The sequence below is a fragment of the Danio aesculapii genome, chromosome 15 (genome assembly GCF_903798145.1).
Source record: "Danio aesculapii chromosome 15, fDanAes4.1, whole genome shotgun sequence".
Taxonomy (NCBI): Eukaryota; Metazoa; Chordata; class Actinopteri; order Cypriniformes; family Danionidae; genus Danio; species Danio aesculapii.
The window spans coordinates 24884180-24902796 of record NC_079449.1 but is presented as its reverse complement, the minus strand read 5'-3'; the positions used below and the strand labels follow the sequence as shown (position 1 = coordinate 24902796).

General features: G+C 36.0%; 2 protein-coding genes across 2 annotated transcripts; both read right to left on the bottom strand.

Moving 5' to 3' along the window:
* Window positions 1-1132: 1132 nt before the first annotated feature.
* ercc2 (excision repair cross-complementation group 2) lies at window positions 1133-12081 on the bottom strand. The gene is made up of 23 exons (XM_056474398.1): window positions 11952-12081; window positions 11765-11864; window positions 10416-10493; window positions 10250-10312; window positions 10019-10132; window positions 9812-9928; window positions 9462-9578; window positions 9255-9378; window positions 9084-9180; window positions 8854-8987; window positions 7305-7473; window positions 7111-7229; window positions 6562-6631; window positions 6398-6467; window positions 6011-6112; window positions 4309-4372; window positions 4107-4228; window positions 3924-4016; window positions 3739-3811; window positions 3581-3651; window positions 3363-3506; window positions 3153-3296; window positions 1133-1336 (listed from the first exon to the last, which is right to left on the bottom strand). The coding sequence occupies exons 1-23, from the start codon at window positions 11954-11956 to the stop codon at window positions 1244-1246; spliced, it is 2283 nt and encodes a 760-aa protein (XP_056330373.1). The 5' UTR covers window positions 11957-12081; the 3' UTR covers window positions 1133-1243.
* A 2226-nt stretch (window positions 12082-14307) lies between these two features.
* zgc:154093 (uncharacterized protein LOC777623 homolog) lies at window positions 14308-15129 on the bottom strand. The gene has a single exon (XM_056474149.1). The coding sequence runs from the start codon at window positions 15127-15129 to the stop codon at window positions 14308-14310; it is 822 nt and encodes a 273-aa protein (XP_056330124.1).
* Between the last annotated feature and the right edge of the window lie 3488 nt (window positions 15130-18617).

The following is an 18617-nucleotide window of genomic DNA, read 5'->3' as shown; positions in this document are numbered from 1 at the left end:
GTTCAGTTTTCAGATGTGACATTTATAACAAATGATCTTGACAATGTGTGCAGCTGACTGCTGTCAGAGCTCCGCCTTGTTAATGTCCCCCAATTAATATCATTACCATATAAAAGAACACACACCAATATCTGAGAATCTGAGTTTGAAATCACGGTCCTGCTGACAGAACAGTTGGATGTTTCAAATCATAAAAAAATGAACAATTACACAATTATGGTCACTGGCCTAAAAATAAACCCCTGCATGTGGTTTGGCATTTCTTTATATTTACAGTTCACTACTACTGCTCATATGTGCATTAACATACTGACACAAAAATAGATTTTGTACAAATATTACTGATGTAAATGACAAAAAGAAAGTTTAAGTCTGATCTCTCAATATTCACAGAAGCAGCAGATGTTTCTGTATTTTGCATTTATTTTTGGGGGGGATTTAAACATTAGTAAATCAAGACTTTGCCAATTCTCTTGTAAAGTAAAACAAAACCAACAACGTGGAATAAACTGTAGCCTACAGAATGTGTAAAGCATTCTCTAGATCAGGGGTGGGCAAACTCGGTCCTGGAGGGCCGATGTCCTGCACAGTTTAGCTCCAACTCTGATCAAACACACCTGCTTTAAGATAATTAGTGATCTTGAAGACACTGATTAGCATGTTCAGGCGTGTTTGATTAGAGTTGAAGCTAAACTATGCAGGACACCGGCCCTCCAGGACCGAGTTTGCCCACCCCTGCTCTAGATCAATTTAATCTCGCAAAAAGTCCTCTTAATAATAATAAAATAAATCTGACTACACTGCACAATTAATCTCTCACGCTGAAGAGTTGTTTAGGATTATTTAGGTGGACGTACACCGCTTTCATTAGATCCTCAAATAGCTTCAGTACAACTTCACCACAAGAAAAACTGTGTATACCTGCTTAGACCTTGATGCGGTGGTAGTTTTATAAATATGAACATTTCTGTGAATTTAAGTGTACACACGCTTTATAAATGAGGTCCATGGTGTCCTCCTGTGGTTTCCTATAATGTGGACCTCTGCAGTTGTGTTTAGTGTGTTTGTGTGCCCTCTGCAGCTGGATCTGGCACAGTTTGTTTGTCTTCAAATAGTAGAGAACAACACCGGATAAAGAACAGCATTTATTCATGCTTCAGGTACTGTTGTAGAAAACACTGTATAAAACTATATATACATTTACACATCTCCCAGAGTTTATTTGTTAGTTTTAGAGGAGAGTTCAGGCTTGCTGAGCGATCTGGGCAATTTTCTGCAGCATGTCCTCAGACTGCAGCTGTTCCAGAGTCAGCAGAGACAGACCCAACTGATCCTCCTGCCACACATAAAATATATATATGAAAATTAGTATCAAAAATCAAAACATGCAGCTCACACCCTCATCCTTGCAAAAATAAACCTTAAAATATTAATATTTACTTTATCATACACTGCCTGACGAGTCTTGTCGCCCATCCAAATTTTAAGAACAACAAATAATAACTTGACTTCTAGTTGATCATTTGGTATCAGAAGTGGCTTATATGAAAGACAAAAGCCTCTAGATTACGCTTATTTTACAAAAAAAACATTTATTATTATTTAATTAGGACAGTAAGATCTGACTTTGCTTAGACAAAAGTCTTGTCACTTAACAGAAATAATGTTCAGTATAGAATATAAAGTCATGGTGCTGTGGAAAAATAATTTATATTGTGTTTTGACTTCCATATGCACAACACTTTGGCTTGTTTCCCTCGCTCGAAAGCTTGACAGAGCCCCTGCGCGTAGCTATGGTTGCTAAGCCACGATTGGTGGGTGGTGGTTTTTGGGTGTGGCTTAGCGAAGGGTCAATTAAATGACTTGTCTGCTGAACAGTAGCGCAAGGGATTACTTTTACATTTAAAGGTAATTTATTTACAAATTACTTATAATATACTTGCCTTAAATACTGTACATATATTCAACAGTTCTGTATAAATAGATTCTGAGAAATATACAATTGTATTTTTACAGAATAAATATATTTCTAACTAAAGTTCACATTTATTTTCCAGCACTGGGTCGCAGCTGCAAGGGCATTCGCTGTGTAAAACATATGCCAGAATAGTTGGCAGTTCATTCAGCTGTGGTGACCCCTGATAAAAGGGACTAAGCCGAGAGAAAATGAATGAATGTGTTTACATTTATTAAAATGACTGCATATTCAATGAAAAAAATATAGAGTGAGAAATGAATGACTAAAGACCCTGTTTGACTCAAGTTTAAAGAACTAAAAGAGTTGAATTTATATCACCTTGGGGTTGAGATTTACAGGGATTTTAAGTAGTATTTTTGAGTCAAGTGATTAAATTATTTTAAGGCAAATTAAATGTAATTTAAATACAATTTTAATGATGTAATTAGTAATTAATTACTTTTATAAAAGAACTTACCCAACACTGACTGCAATATGAAGAAACTAATAAAAATACATATTTGATGTTTGGCTATATTTAGAAAAGAATCAATCCCTATGAGGGGTGAAAATATTTCAACAGAATCTTTTTTATTAATATTTTTAGTTTGAGTATGAATCATATTATGGCTTAATGTTTTGAATTAATAGTTGTTATGTATTTTGTGTTATTATTTTACTAACAAACATATTACAATTGAAATACTGTAAGAAACTGAGTAACCAATTTAACCAATTATTTTATAGCAATGTTAAGATTTACTTCTGAAATTATTCATGATCAAATGTTAAACGATCAAGGTTTTAGTTTGATTACATGTGTTAGTGTTTAAGCCCAAGCTAATGTGCTAATTTCGCTGCTTTACAAAGTTCATTTTTGGTGATGATATTTGGTCATTAGGTGACACCTTTTGGTTTAATTCTGCAAGATTGTAGCGTTGCAGTAAGGTGCAGCAGACTGCACATTTTTACATTTTGGATGTACAATATGTTGCATTAAATCCGTTTTAAGTCTAATGAATTCCATTCATCTGCACAATTATGAACAATCCAAAAATTAAAGTCTGAAAAAGTTGTTAGGAGTCGTCTTAATTCAGAAAGTATCGAAGTGCGAGCGTTGTGATCAGCATGACACGTTTGGATGAGTGAGCGGCTGATCCATAGAGGCTGAGGAAGGTTAATGTAGTCATGTTACCCGTCTGAAAGGCTGTGCCATCTGTCGCAGGAAGTGTTTGGATAACTGCACCGTCTCATCGATGGTCAGATTTAGGCTTCCGTCCGTAAGGTGTTCCTGGATCCAGCGGGGCAGCTTTCCTCGCTTATCCGCTCGTGCGTAGCGCTGAAGAAAAAAATGATTAACCATCTACCCTCTTTTTAATGCTCCTTTTCCTTTAGGTTTATATACCTTATCCGCAAAGATCATCAGGCCGTAGTCAGTTTTTCCTCGGATGGCTCTGCCTACACACTGAGCTGCGTGGCGCATGGCATCAAACGTCAGAAAGTCATTCTCCCGGATCTGAAACTGGTCTCTGAGGTACTCCAGTCGTGCCTGATTCAAAGCAAACACGTCTCAGTAAGTTTCATAATGTATTAGCGTAATGTGTGAAAAGCAGCTTGACAAACCTTGAGGATTCGGCTCTGAGTGTACACATACGGCACTCCGAACATGATAACAGCACGGCCAAAATGATGAACTGGGGAACAGAACAATCCTTTTTTTAACTTAATAGTTTACTTAAAAGTTAGAAATCCTCTGAACTATTCAAAGGACTAGTATTCACCAAAATCAATCCCCTCTGACACCTTCCCTCGTGCCACCGAGAGCAGAATTGCTCCTCTGCCGTTCTCACAGGCCTAAAAGTGAAAGATAACCTTTAATACAGGACACTTAAAATAAAGTTAACATTACACAACCTGATTAGGAGAAAATAGGATTAGGGAGCATTAAAACCCAATGTTTACTGACCTCCTGATACTTTTCCAGAGCCATGCTGGTCTCTGCTGCGTCCTGGGTTTCTATGAAAATGAGCTTATTCCTTTGGATGTTTTCAAGGATCCCCTACAAATCCAGCAGGAGAATTGTTATACGTGATTATCATAACAGCAGTTTAAATCATCAGAGAAGGAATCTGAAGTTGCTTCTTCATACCTGTTCATACCATGAGGCCACAATGTTCTCCATGTAAATGTAACTGGTGAAGAAGGCCACAATCCCATCGGGGACGATAGCGGACATTTCCAGCAGCAGGTTTCCGTAATTACGGATCACAGCTACGGCACGATTAACAATGGTTATTATTCAGCTCCATAATTAAGTCAGTATTACAAACAAAAACTACAAAGCAACTTACCAAAGTCTTCTCTGGTCTCAAATTTGGAGGTCATCGCCACCTGATCATTCCCTCGACCAACAATCTGAAAAATTGAGGGTGGTAGGACAATTTGAAAAAACATTTAATGTAGTAGTTTTCAAAAACCACTAAAGCCTTTCAGGGTATATACAGGATTCAGAGATAAAATTCAATATCTTTTAAGACTCTTTCCATACATTTTAAGACCTTATCGCCACTTTAGGTCTGTGTATACTATTCATATACTTTATAAAAATGTTAATCCAGAAGGTGTCGCCTATAGAACAGCAGAAATAATGGTGCTGCCTTGGTTACTGCAGTAAACAATGGAGTGTGACATCAAATATAGCAGGATTTTATAACTTTTTTTAACTACACAGCATCCCAAAATTTCAAACTTTAGCATACAACTATAATTATACAATAGTAGGATCAAAAATGATGCAAAATTGATTACCTTATAACAGCATTATGAGCCTTAAATATCTCTAAATTGATTTATCAACTTTTAATACTTTAAGACCCCGCAGACACCCTGGCTTTATCAAACTTCCATTTAAAGTATTTAAAAATTACTAAATTATTAATATACTAAAACAAATTTATATTCTATTAAATTAAAATGGCCGTGCCCAACTGAGCCTGGTTTCTCTCAAGGTTTTTTTTCTTCACTTTCGCCATTTAGTGAAGTTTTTTTTCCCTCTCCGCTGTCGCCACTAGCTTGCATAGTCCGGGATCTGTAGAGCTGCGCATCGTTGGATTTGCTCTTCAATATTTGGACTCTCAGTAGTGATTATTAAACACACTGAACTGAGCTGAACTTAAACACTACAAACTGAACTACACTGTTCCTATTTACTATGACCTTTTATGTGAAGCTGCTTTGACCCAATCTACATTGTATAAGCGCTATACAAATAAAGGTGAATTGAATTGAATTATTAAAATAAAAAAAAAAGATGCAGCACATATTAAATCAAAATGTTTAATTAAACTGCATATAATTTTACAAACTAACTTCTTTAAATGGTAAACTACACTTATGTGGAGATCAAAATTAGAAACCTTACAATTTCCTACATTTTGAGGTCACTGTTTCGTACTATTTAAATTTAAAAAGGAATAAAAAATACCCTTTTTTAAGTATATTTCGTGTGTTGCGTATATTCTGAATCACAGTATAAAAGCTTAGTTATTTAAACCACTTTCAGATCCTCACACTTATTAGTTTTACTGCACCCGATAAGAGTTTCCTTATTTAACTGTCAAAGCCTATTCAACTGGTCACCAAATCTTAGTTTTCACTGACTTTGCAAAATGGAGAGCTGTTCTCTAAAATGACCAAAACCCTCAGACAGCAGATTCTCCAGATGAAGGCCGAAGGGACGAGCCTTTCAGCCATAGCTAGAGAAGTCGCTCATTTCAAATGTGTGATTTCTAGGATATTCTGTTAAACTAATCATCTAACATAAGGACAGTTTAATGCTGAGCATTTCAATGATCCATCAGTTCAACACTGGAGTTGGAATTCTCTGTAGCTCTGAACAGGGTAAGGATGTCTCACTGCTTATAGTGTCTATGCATTTACAAGAATTTACACTAATCCATGAAAAAAACCTCATCAGCAGTAATGTTTCTAAATGGTTCTCTAATTTTGATCTCCATGGTGCATTTTGCTGGCACTGCCTCAGTCATAACTCACAAGCGGGCACAAGCAGGTTCGTGCCAGTGTCATGGTGAAGGATGCCATGGTGACGGGGCGGAAATCGAGGATGCGTGGGTAGATGTCCAGCGGAGAGAGTGTCTATTAAGAGACAATCATAAAAACATGGTAAAACAAAAGTTGCTATAGTGAAGCTGGATACAACAAAACTAAAATCTGGAGCTTTAGATGTTTTGCATTAGATACTGTATAGACTACTGATGTTGGATGAAAAGAAAAGCAATTTAGCAAGCTCATTTAAAAAAAAAACATTTGAAAGTGAAGACTGTCTTACACAGATGGCATGTAGAGATTAGAGAGCAGCGTGTGTGTGTAATCTCATATTCAACAAAGACATGGACACATGGGTGGAGAAGCACAGCTTACCCCTGATGTGATAATAACTGTCTGAAAACGGCCAAACACTGGCTTTATGGCGATAGAAGGATCCATACAACTGTAGACAAAGGAGCAAAGTGAGCAACAATGCTAATAAACTGACCTCAATAGACAATCAGTAAAAACATATGAAAAACTATACTACAGCAGACCTGAAGTGAAGAACAGGATTTGCTATTGTCGGCGTTTTGTCCTCAAAGGGCTCTATGATGATGGTGAAGCCTAAAAAAAAAAAGAATGAAAAATAAAACTAGCAGGGGAAGTTTCTGTGGAGCTTTGGGCCATGTTTCCACCTAGTATTATTTATTTTCAGTGGACTTTACAATCTTAAGTACATGAAGTATAACTGGTCTATTTTTGCTATTCAGATGAATTTGACCACAGAGCATTTACTCTGCGAAAGCAATGCTATTAAGGATGTAATATTCTCTCGATTTAACCATAACGAACTTATAACATGATTTCTTTTTACGATTTTTCTCATGACAATTTATAAATAAACTAATTATAAATAAAAATAAACTAAAGAAATATACCAAATTCAAAAACAAAGTACAAATCAAAATGATTCAGAACACTAAACGGTTTCTCTTAAGTTTGATTTTTTAAAGAAACACCATAAAGCTGAGATCTATGCACATTTACAGTGTCCTCTGACGAAGAACAACCCTAATACCAGGTGTAAATTGAGACTTTGTTACCTTTGCTGTACGTGCTGACAAGAGTGGCAAAGTGTGATATCAGAGTAATGGGTGAGAAGTCTGCGATGTCCGCAATCTCCAGAGTCCGCAGCAGTGACCGTAATCTTTCTGCACAAAATCTGGAAAAGCAATAAATGTACATTTATGCTGGGTCCATCGGTTAATAGTGACCATCAGTACTTGTGTCCACTGACCTCAGGGGTTTGCGGTCAATGCAGACCTTCTCATAGATGTCTTTGAGGAACTGAGGAGCACTTTCCTGCACCACATGATGGATCCGCAAACGGGCCTTCAGATACTCGAGGAAGCGCTTCATAAAGCCTACAAAGTGTTCTGCAGTGCGGATGCTGCCAGGAACAGCCTCTGTAGTGAAAGTAACACATGCTATGATTTAGATTTTATTAAATACGCTACACACACACACACATTTTATAGGAGGAAACGGCTTAAAAAGTACCTCTTCCAAACATACTTGAATGCTTAAGCTACATGTATGAATGTCTTTATAGATCATATTTTCAAAACAAGTGGTATTTAAAGGAATATACTGACTTCTTCACAAAAAAATCTGTTTTGTTTCATATGTTAGAACAGATATTATATATTTATTGCTCAAAATCAAGACTCAAAACATTAGATGTCAAGTAAAAAGTGACTTTGGGAGTGGTTCTTTACAAAAATGCCTAAAAATCTTTAGGTAATGAAGAGAAATATGAAAGTTGTGTGCAGATGACACTTCAAGAGTTCACACTTAGCTGATGATTGATTATAAAGCGTTTGGCATGCTATCCCAGGAGAGAGCCCCGAGCTCATAAGATCCTTAAATCATGGGCTCCCTCCCGTTTGCAGCTCAGGTAGATCTCAAGAACTCCCCTGTTGTTTGTATCTAATAAGCAATTAGGGATTGTTAGGAGCATGTCTATAGTGACAATTTGGATTAGTCAATTAACTTAGGGGCCTCACAGCAAGAAGGTCGCTGGTTAGAGCCTCGGATGGGTCAGTTGGCGTTTCTGTGTGGAGTTCTGCGTGCATGTTCTCCCCTTGTTTGTGTGGGTTTTCTCCAGGTGCTCTGGATTCCCCCACAAGTCCAAAGACATGCGCTATTGGTGAATTGGGTAGGCTAAATTGTTCGTAGTGTATGTGTGTGTGTGAATAAGTGTGTGTGAATGTTTCCCAGTGATGGGTTGCAGCTGGAAGGGCATCCGCTGCGTAAAAAACATATGCTGGATAAGTTGGCGGTTCATTCCACTGTGGCGACCTCAGATTAAAAAAAAAAAAAGAGAGACTAAGCTGAAACGAAAGTGAATGAATGAATTAATTAACTTAGGTTGCATGTTTTTGGACGGTGGGAGCAGGGGGAAAACCCATGCGAGCACAGGGAGAACATGCAAACTACGCACAGAAACATCGACTGGCTTGATAAGCACTAGAGCCAGTGACATTCTTGCTGTGGGGCAACAATTCTAACCACAGGGCCACCATGCCGCCCATCTAGGAAAGGAGGAGTAGGGGAAGAAGGGGGTTCTTCAAAACGAAGATGACTGTGGTATGGAACATTGGTTATTTATGGAGACTTAGGAATCGTCTGATTGGTGAATCATGAAATGGCTAACCAACTGTGATCAGTCATAAGCACGTGATCCTCTCAAAATAGTTTGAGAATTTATAAATAAACTTCACTTAATTGATGAATTTTTTTAAGTCTAGATGATTTGTAAGTTGTTAGAAACAACAAAATCTGACCTTGGAGGATTTCATCAGGCAGAACTGGATTGGACAGATAAATGTCAGTTTCTCTGGCAACATTAGCTTCTTTAAGACCCTCGACTAATCTTCTGTATTCTTCTCGAAGTTTGGCAGCATCTGTTTCTTTAATTCTTTAAAGTACATTGAACAAAATGCAGGACATTAAACTCATTAAAGGCAGGGAGGAATACATAAGTTGGCAATTAATTCCCACTCTTTTGTCACACCTGCTAATGGTGTTTTGCAGGGTTTCCACATTGGTCTGGCAGCGATCTAGTGTCCTCCTGGTAATGTTGACGCTCATGGAATCAATACACACATTATCTAGAAGGAAACAATGTGAGCTCAAATAACAATAATCAGTCCACATGATATGAATCACAGTGATAAATACTCACCAATGTTGTGAGCCTCATCGAACACGACAACTGATTTCTTTGCAAGCTCTTTTGAGACCAGGTCTGCGATTTTCGGATCTAGTAAGTAATGGTAGCTGTACACTACTATGTTTGCGTGAAGAAGCTGAAATAAGGAACATGTGAAAGAATGAAATCAATTACATGCACAACAATCGCACATTATATAAACCATAGCAAAGCACTCACTGCATAACGTGCCAGGAAGTAAGGACACCAGCCTTTTCTACGCCCAAAGTCCTTCAGATCATCCAAATTATATATACCAGGGGGAATGGGCACCTGTCTTCCTACATTATCAAATTCCTGCAAACGGGAATCAATTTCAAACTATTATTAATTAGTTTTTACTTTTAAAATGTTTATTATTATTATTATTATACTTTTTTAAAAACATTAAAATATATAATTACATTTTAAATCTATTTTAAACAAAAAAATAGAAAGAAAAAAATAGACTTTACACTGGAAAAATAAGAAATAAACTCGAGTGAGACAAACTGTGCCAGGATTGTATATGCTTAGGAAACATGTCCCACCTCATAAAACTGGCAGACAGGCTGATTTGGGTTACTGTGATGCTGCGCTCGAATATACGATGCTGTCAGACTGTGACATTTTCCATCTACTTCTTTTCCAAAACGCAGAGAGCTCACCTGTAATCACACATTCAGTACTATTTAATATGTTCACTGCGCAGATTTTACTGAGACCACAGACAAATCTTCCCATTCGGCGGCCTCTACCTCAGGATGAATGCACAGGTTTTTCCTTGAGGAAAGTGCCAGTGCGAGGAAGTCATTTTTTACTCCTGTTTGCTTTGAGTAATAATCCATCAGTTTCCTTAGCTCCTCCACAACCTGCAGGGAAAACAAAAGATGCATAAAATGAAGATTCATTTATGAAATGTGTATTTAGAAAGCAAAAAATTGTTACGAAGGTAACAAACATCTATTTAAAATCAGTCTACAAAATACCTTCTCTATCTCAGGCACTGTGCGAGAGCAGTACACAAGCTTAGTGACTTCTAATGGGTAAGTCTGTAAGAGATTAATAATATATATGAATCAGAAATATTTGTAAAGGTACTGTCATTTAATAAAGTGTCAAAATATTTAACCGTCGATAGAAGTCACCAGTCACCTTCTGGTAAGCAACGATGAGGGAAAGAAGAGAAATGGTTTTTCCTGTTCCTGAGGGCATCTCCAGAACTCCATGACCCTTTAAATACATAATAAAAACAAAATAGAAAACAGCTATAGAGAAGACAAACACTTGTTTATACACTTTTTACTTTCACCCAATCATGGCTCCGTTTATGGGGCAAATACAAAAACATAAATATCCCATCTAACATCTCCAATAATGCAAGATTACAAAAATTGCTTTCATAATCACTCTAAAAACATTGGGGTAAAGTTGGCTTTAAGTTGATCAACTTTATTAATCCCACAAGGGGAAATTAAATTAGGGCAGTGGCATCATGATGCAACAAACACAGAGACAAATTACTTACAAACAAATAAAAAAAAACACAATCCAGCATGCTTCATAATTACTCCATAAATAGTACTAAAAAAACAGCATTAAGAAAAGACCCATACATTAAAATTTTTAAACTTGCTAAAATGTAAGGTTATAAAGCCTTATTGCCTCAGAAACAAAGGTGAATTTATATCTTTTAGAAGAGCATTTAATGCTTCTAATGCTTCTTCCAGAGGGCAACATACAAAAAAAGGCTTCAGAGGATGAGAATCTCCTATCACACTTTGAATTTTATTGAGGTAAAGTTGGTTTTATATTAACCCATTCGTTCAGTGACATGCTTCCTTTATAATTTACTGGTATATTTTGAATATTTGGTTTGAAATCCTATTCAAGTATGACTTCAAAACAACATTAGCAATCTTTTTTGGACAGTGAACAATGTTTTACTTTGATAGTCATTGCATGCTAATATGATTTCCCAATTTAGAATTTTCGAAGAATAATTTTCTAAAATATATATTATTAGGGGGAAAGACAGAATGTGTGGATATAACTTTAACTTTACCCAACTTTGAATTTTCCTTATCCACACACTACTTTTTATACCCACAAATTCAGTTTTCTCTATTATTATTTATTGCAAAGTATTCTTTGCAAATTCTAAATAGGGAAATCATATTAGCATGCAATGACTATCAAAGTACAACATTGTTCACTGTCCAAAAAAGATGACTAATGTTGTTTTGAAGTCATACTTACATAGGATTTCAGACTGAATATTCAAAGTACCATGGTAAACAATGAATAGAGCTTGTCACTGAGCGAATGTGTTAATATAAAACCAACTGTACCTCAATTCTAAAAATAACGCTGTATGAAGGAACAGAAAATAAATTTTAAATAAGTTGTATATCAAGTATAGCTGCATCTTCTGGCCTATGTCATCATAACATCCAGCCACAATACAAAATTAGTTTGATGTATGGGTGTGTGTGTATAGATACCTTTGCATCCAGCGTCCTCTTCAGCTCAAGCATGTACGAGTATTGTTCGGGATAGATGTAGTCATACGGAAAGTAAACTAATAACCCGTCGATATTCAGCCTAATGAGATAAAATAGGCATTAGAGGAAAAGCAAAACTTGTGTTAAACGAGTGTTAAACCAGCGGTAAATTTGACCGTTTACTTACTTCATATTTGCAGGTACTGTTTCTCTGCAGCACTTGGGTGTTTCTCGTTTTCAGTTTGTAAAAAAATGTATATTTTCAGACATATGTCTGTCTATATAACTGTCACGAACGTATTACACAAAAAGACTTCTATGGATCTCATTAGAGCAAAACGCTGTCGCAGTAAAAATGCGTAATGTATTTTGCTTCATTGATTGGATGTTCGCTTCGAAGCCCTCCCTATCCTGTCAGCTCATTGGATGACACGCACGTCATTTCAATCTCTTGGCGGAAGTACATTTATCACCATTGGGGTTAGATACAAAAAATAGAAAAAAAGTCCGCACTAAACTTTACCTGAAATTCTGTTTTGTCCTTTTCTGCCATCATTAAAGATATTTAGAGTAAATTTTCAAAACCACAAAGAGCAGTATTTTTAGTCAAACGATTAAACTATTCTGTATTTTGAATAAACAAAAGAGATACTTAGAAAAAAAGAAAAACAAGTACAAAAAGTAAAAGTAGATTGCACTAAAATTACATTTTCAATAAACAAGAATATTATGGAAAAAGAATCAAAGAAAAAAAATTAAAGCAAGCAGAGTACAGTAAAATTACATTTCATTTTTCCTTTGGTATAGTCCCTTTATTTATCAGAGGTCACCACAGCGGAATTCATTAAAGTTACCATCACTACTGTGTGTTTCTAACCTCAGACGCAGCCTTGCACACATATTTTACTTAAGGCTGCTATCTTGTGGGCTGTTGTATTTGAATTTGGGGATGAGTAGATGGTAGTGATAGATGATAGTGGTCATGTGTCCTCTGAATACGTTTGAAAAGATTTATTGTTGAGTTTTAATTTTACAATGTTTATTCTGATGATTTGTAATCTTGCACCTAACAAAAATCCCAATTTACAAAAAAAAAAAAAAAAACTAACACTGAAAGTATTAAAAACTAAACTAAAACTAAGAAATTTCAAAATATAGAAACTAATAAAAACTAGTAAATCTACCTCTCAAAACTAATTAAAACTAATTGAAGCTAAAAAAAAAAAAAAAAAAAAAAAAAAAAAAAAAAACTAAAACCAATGAAAAATACTAAACTATTATAACCTTGCTGTGGGGTAAACCGGAGCACCCGGAGGAAACCCACGCAAACTCAAACCAGCAACCTGCTGAGGTGACAGTGCTAACTACTGAGCCATCATGCCACCCCACTAAAAGGACATTTTAAAAAAAGATTAGGGGGGAAAAAAAGAAAAAGAAAGAACCAAAGAAAGGAGAACATTTTTCATTATTAAAAGAGTGGCACTGAGCATCACGGTGGCGCAATGGGTAGCACGATCACCTCACAGCAAGAAGGTTGCTGATTCGAGCCTCAGCTGGGTTAGTAGGCGTTTCTGTGTGGTGTTTGCATGTTGAGGAAAAAAGAGGAAGAACCAAAGAAAGAAGAACATTTTCATTCTTAAAACAGGGGGCATATATTTATATATTTTATTTACATAAACATTTTATATCATATATTACAATGCAATAAAATATACAGTATTATATTTCACACCAACAAAAATTCATCTTCATGAAGTGATTTCCTTTGTACTCATAGGCTGGGTAAAGACCACAGTTTAGACATATTAAAATATTTGCATGAATCCATTTTGGGTCATTCTTCGCCAATATTCACCTAGACTGAATAAAACTATACTTTCTAAACTTTTATAACAAACGTCCTGAAATAACCATAGAGGCAAAATCACAATTCCCTTCCCTGTAATACGTAGCTTAATAAGTAACATCAAATATAAAAACAAACAAATTTTAATGCTCGATTATTTAACATCTCCAGTTGGGTCAAAATGACCAAAACATCACATCACTTCTCTAGTGATGCCATCCACAGTTATAGCATTACCGTTCATCATTACTGGCATGACCTCTTCACCTTATGCAAATGAACTGATCACTGTATTTTTACAATGACAGAGTTGAAGCTGTAAAGTTTATTGCCTGTTTTAGATGATTGCATGTGGATAAAAATATAACTCTACTGGCACAACCAGATATTTCGCTAACATCCCAGTCCATTCAATGTCCTTTAAAATAGGAATACCAAGATGGCTGACACCAATATTATGAGAAGTTTCTGGATACAGACACGATGCAATCTTAGACATATGCAAGCTGAGCTGCATGTAATGCTTTTAAAGCACATACCTAACCCCACTCCTAACCCTTACTCCTCACAGTGACGTCACTAACTCCATTGAGTGCATTGTGTCTGAGATTGCGTGTCTGAGATTGCATGTCTCAGCTTGCATATGCAAGTCTGCAGTTAGACACCACTGAATATTATAGCATCTGAAGAATTCCCCTTATATCTCATGTCTCTCCTCTACGCTCTTATAACGGTCCATGATCCTAAGAACGTCCTCCAAAATGGATGGCCCCAAATCCAGGTCTAAACCCATTAGAGATTCCGAGCGGGACATGCTAGGAGAGACAGCCGGAGACTCGCAGTGTTCGCTCCGAAGGTCCTCATTGCTGAGTCCCGCATCAGAGTCCAGACTCAAGCCTCGCTTCGGATCTAACGGACCACAGCCTTCAGACATGGAGTCGTCTGATGAAGCCTCGGATAAGGAGCCAGTGGAAGGCATCATGTGTGGCAGGACTGGGATTGAGGCCGACAGGGTGAGCTCGTGACATTTCCCAATCCCGTCCTCACACACAGACATGGAGCGCTGCTGCTGCTGTGGGCTATGATGGTGATTCTGCTGCTGGTGGTGAACAGGAGATGGCTGCTCATCTAAATGCAGACGTGGAGGTTTAGGAGGAGGCTGCACAGGCGCCATGAACACAGGCATGGAGATGGTGGTTTTGAGGAGTGAGTTATGGTGGCCTCGGTGGTAAGTGTGACTTTTGCCGCTCACGTCGAAGATCTCATCCATTCTTCTGTCGATGCTGTGAGAACGAGATCCGGGCGCTTGATTGAGGCCTGGAAGCATGTCCAGTTTGCCATGCAAGAACCCAACATCACCAAACATGTCCCCTTCTCCATCCGGCCCAACATGGGCACTGTGGCGCACATCACCCAGCGGTGGGCTTATCATGTCGCCTGATAAAACGTCCCGTATTTTGGGCTTCTTCCCTCGCTTTGGTGTGGATGTCTTTAAGTAGATGGGTGTCTTGGCTGGCATTCTGTTTCCCAGTATTTGGGGTCAAACGCCTGCGCTTGTGTTTGTAGCCGAAATGAAGAGGAACCAAGTCCTCAGTCTGATATTAGCTCTTTCATAAGTTACGATTGGTTTGTGTCCTTTATTTGACTTTTAAATCTTCCAGTTGTAGATGGAAGTGGCCTGCTTTATGTCCAAAGCTCTTCAGGAGTCTCAGGAATGTTTCATCACAACAGCGGATCTGAGTAACAAACAAGGAGAAGAAAGATTTACAACCTGTGAACGTTAAGACAGCGTCTAGAATTTCAAGAAAACACAGAAAAGATCGAAAAAATACGAAAAAATACTTTTTTATTTTGCCCTGAGTGGTGATTTATGTTCAGTTACAGTGCATATAAATTTGGGTATACTAGTATTTGGACCGTTATTGTAAGTTATTTTGTTAGACAAGCTCCAGATTTGGCTTCAGTACTGACTAATCTAATGTATATGCACAAATATAATATTGTATAGCTGCCTATTCAAAATATGAATTTAAAAGAGAGATTTGTGAGGGGTGTACTTATATATGCTGAGCACTGTACATACCTGTAAATTACAACCCCTCAGGCATTTCAGTTGTTCCAAAACTCGACTTTCATAACATAAGATGGCATAGACAAAAGTCATTATTTGCATGCATGCTTTTATAAGTATATTATGAAACTGCCCCAGAACATTACTGGCAGAGCAGAATGAGATTAGAAATCCACAGTTCAGTTCTCCTTTAAACTCTGGCCACCAAATTGCATCCACACCGACATATGCTATTGTGTTTAACATTTTATTGTAGTGATTGCACAACATTTTGGAAAGCTTCCTTGAACTGAACACAAAAGAATAACAGCACAGTTTAATTATTTACTCGGAGTGTCTCTAAGATATAAATGCTTTTATTGCTACTGAATAACAATTTCTTACATTTACAATACAGCGCTAGGAGACTGTAAAACCATATACACTGTTTATTATTTAAAATCTTAAAAGGGTTATATTAAACAATACAATTTTAGCTAGGGCTGCACAATATAGAACAAAACTGACATTGCGATTTTTATTTTTCTACTATATGTTTTCATCCATTCATTTTCTTTTTCGCTGCTTAGTCCCTTTATTAATCTGTGGTCGCCACAGCGAAATGAACCTCCAGCTTATCCAGCATATGTTTTACGCAGCGGATGCCCTTCCAGCTGCAGCCCAACACTGGGAAACATCTATACACACTAATGCACACACATACTCTATGGACAATTTAGCTTACCCAATTTACCTATGATGCAGATCTTTGGACTTGTGGGGGAAATCGGAGCACCCGGAGGAAACCCACGCAAACACGAGGGGAAACATGCAAACTCCACACAGAATTGCCCAGCCAAGGCTCAAATCAGCGACCTTCTTGCTGTGAGGCGATTGTGCTCCCCACTGCGTCACCGTGATGCCCATACTATATATATTGCGATATCAAATATATAATTTCACCAGATGAAATGAACGTCTATTTGGAAATACTTAATAATTTTTGATAAATTGGGATGATTTTGTAAGGGAGTGCATCTACATAAACTATAATAAACCAATCATAAACATTGAGAAATATAGTACAGCAACAGCACGGTTCAAACTAAATATACAGTGCTATAGGATTTTCTGGAAATCTAGCAATATTTAGATGCACAAATTTATTAATTAATTGTAAAATAGCACTATATAGTGTATATACAGTGCTCACCTCCCACAAATCTCTTATTTAAATGTATATTTTCATTAGGAGCAGCTATACAATATTATATTTGTGCATATACATTATTTTAGTCAGTATTGAAGCCAAATCTGGAGCTTATCTAACAAAGTAACTTATGATAATGGTTTAAAAATTAGTACAACCTAATGTATATGTTATAGAAAAATATTAAATAAAATTTTCAAAATTAGCAAAAATCAAGAGAAACAAAATATATATATATATATATATATATATATATATATATATATATATATATATATATATATATATATATATATATATATATATATATACAATTTAGTTGAAATGTAGTTTGTATTTTTTTTTTGCAATATTTTGCATGAATTTAATTGTATAATCTTTCCATTTCTAAAGATGTTCTGTGACTAAAATATTATTTTAATAAATATATCCATTTAATAAATCTGTTTTCTTCAAATGCACCAATACATATTACCCATATTCACTGAGAAATTGATAAAAGTATTAAATTGAAATGGATAAAAGTATATACATAAATGCAATAAATTTTCCTTAAAGTTAAAAATGTAATTTCTTTTGCCTGAATACTTTTAAACTGAATTAAATGATAAAAACACACATAAATTATATATGTTTTGGTAACTTCATGGTAAAAACTCCACAAATCATGAGTGTTTTCCACAATCTGGTCAATAATAATACTGATTCATACTGAAACGATATATTGTGCAGCCCTAATTATATGTGTAGTTTTTTTTCTCCTCTTCATTAGAATGTGTCCTGTTTGATAATACAAGAAATACTAAGTAAAAAGTAATAACTATCATACACTTTTACCATGATTCACAAAAAGCAAAATATAAAACAACATTTTATCTATGAAAAAGAAAGATTATTTAGAACAATAATCATTTAATGACAATAAAATACATTCTAATAAATCACAGTGTAGCAGCACAATTTTAATTAATTGTAATTTTAAATCTTTACACTTTACCACTAGGTTTTACCTGTTAACAAGATACAGATCTGAATTAAGTGTATTTCATATTACATAAAACTATATGTTATGCTTGATGTTCTTCACAAAATGTATTCAGAAATATGACACTTTATTTGCATTTAATATATTCTCTTTGTATGTAAAAAATAACTATTATAAACTGCTTCTCCCAGCAGACTGAATTTAATTATGCTGCTAATTATACCATTGCTGGCAGAGGATGCATTGAAACAAGCACAATTCTGTTATTGTTCCTCTATGAGAGCCATATGTTTTTTACCATTCGACTGTTCACAGTTTGTTGCTGAGATTTATTGGCAAGTGACGCAATTGTAAAAACATGCTTGTAAAAAGAAAGACAAATATATAAAGTGAATGCTTAAAAGATGTTCTGTCAGACAACTAATATACATCTCTCATATGACACCAGTCCTCGTGACCTTCACAAAATCTCTTGGACCAGTTACACTAACGCACTCCTATTATGTAATGCTTAAACACAGTTAGTCCTTGAGATCAGCCAATTCCCGGATTTCCCTAGTAAACCACATGGTGTCATTGCTTTAGCACTGCTGAGACTTCAGTCTACACCCAACATGGTGTTTAAAAAACGAGTTATTTTTATATGTTAATTTAGTAAGTGCACAGTTTGGACCATATTTGCTAGATGAGACAATAATTTAGATGAAGTTTAATAGATTTTTGACAGTCATCAAGACCCTTATTTTTGTAATGCCAAAGCAA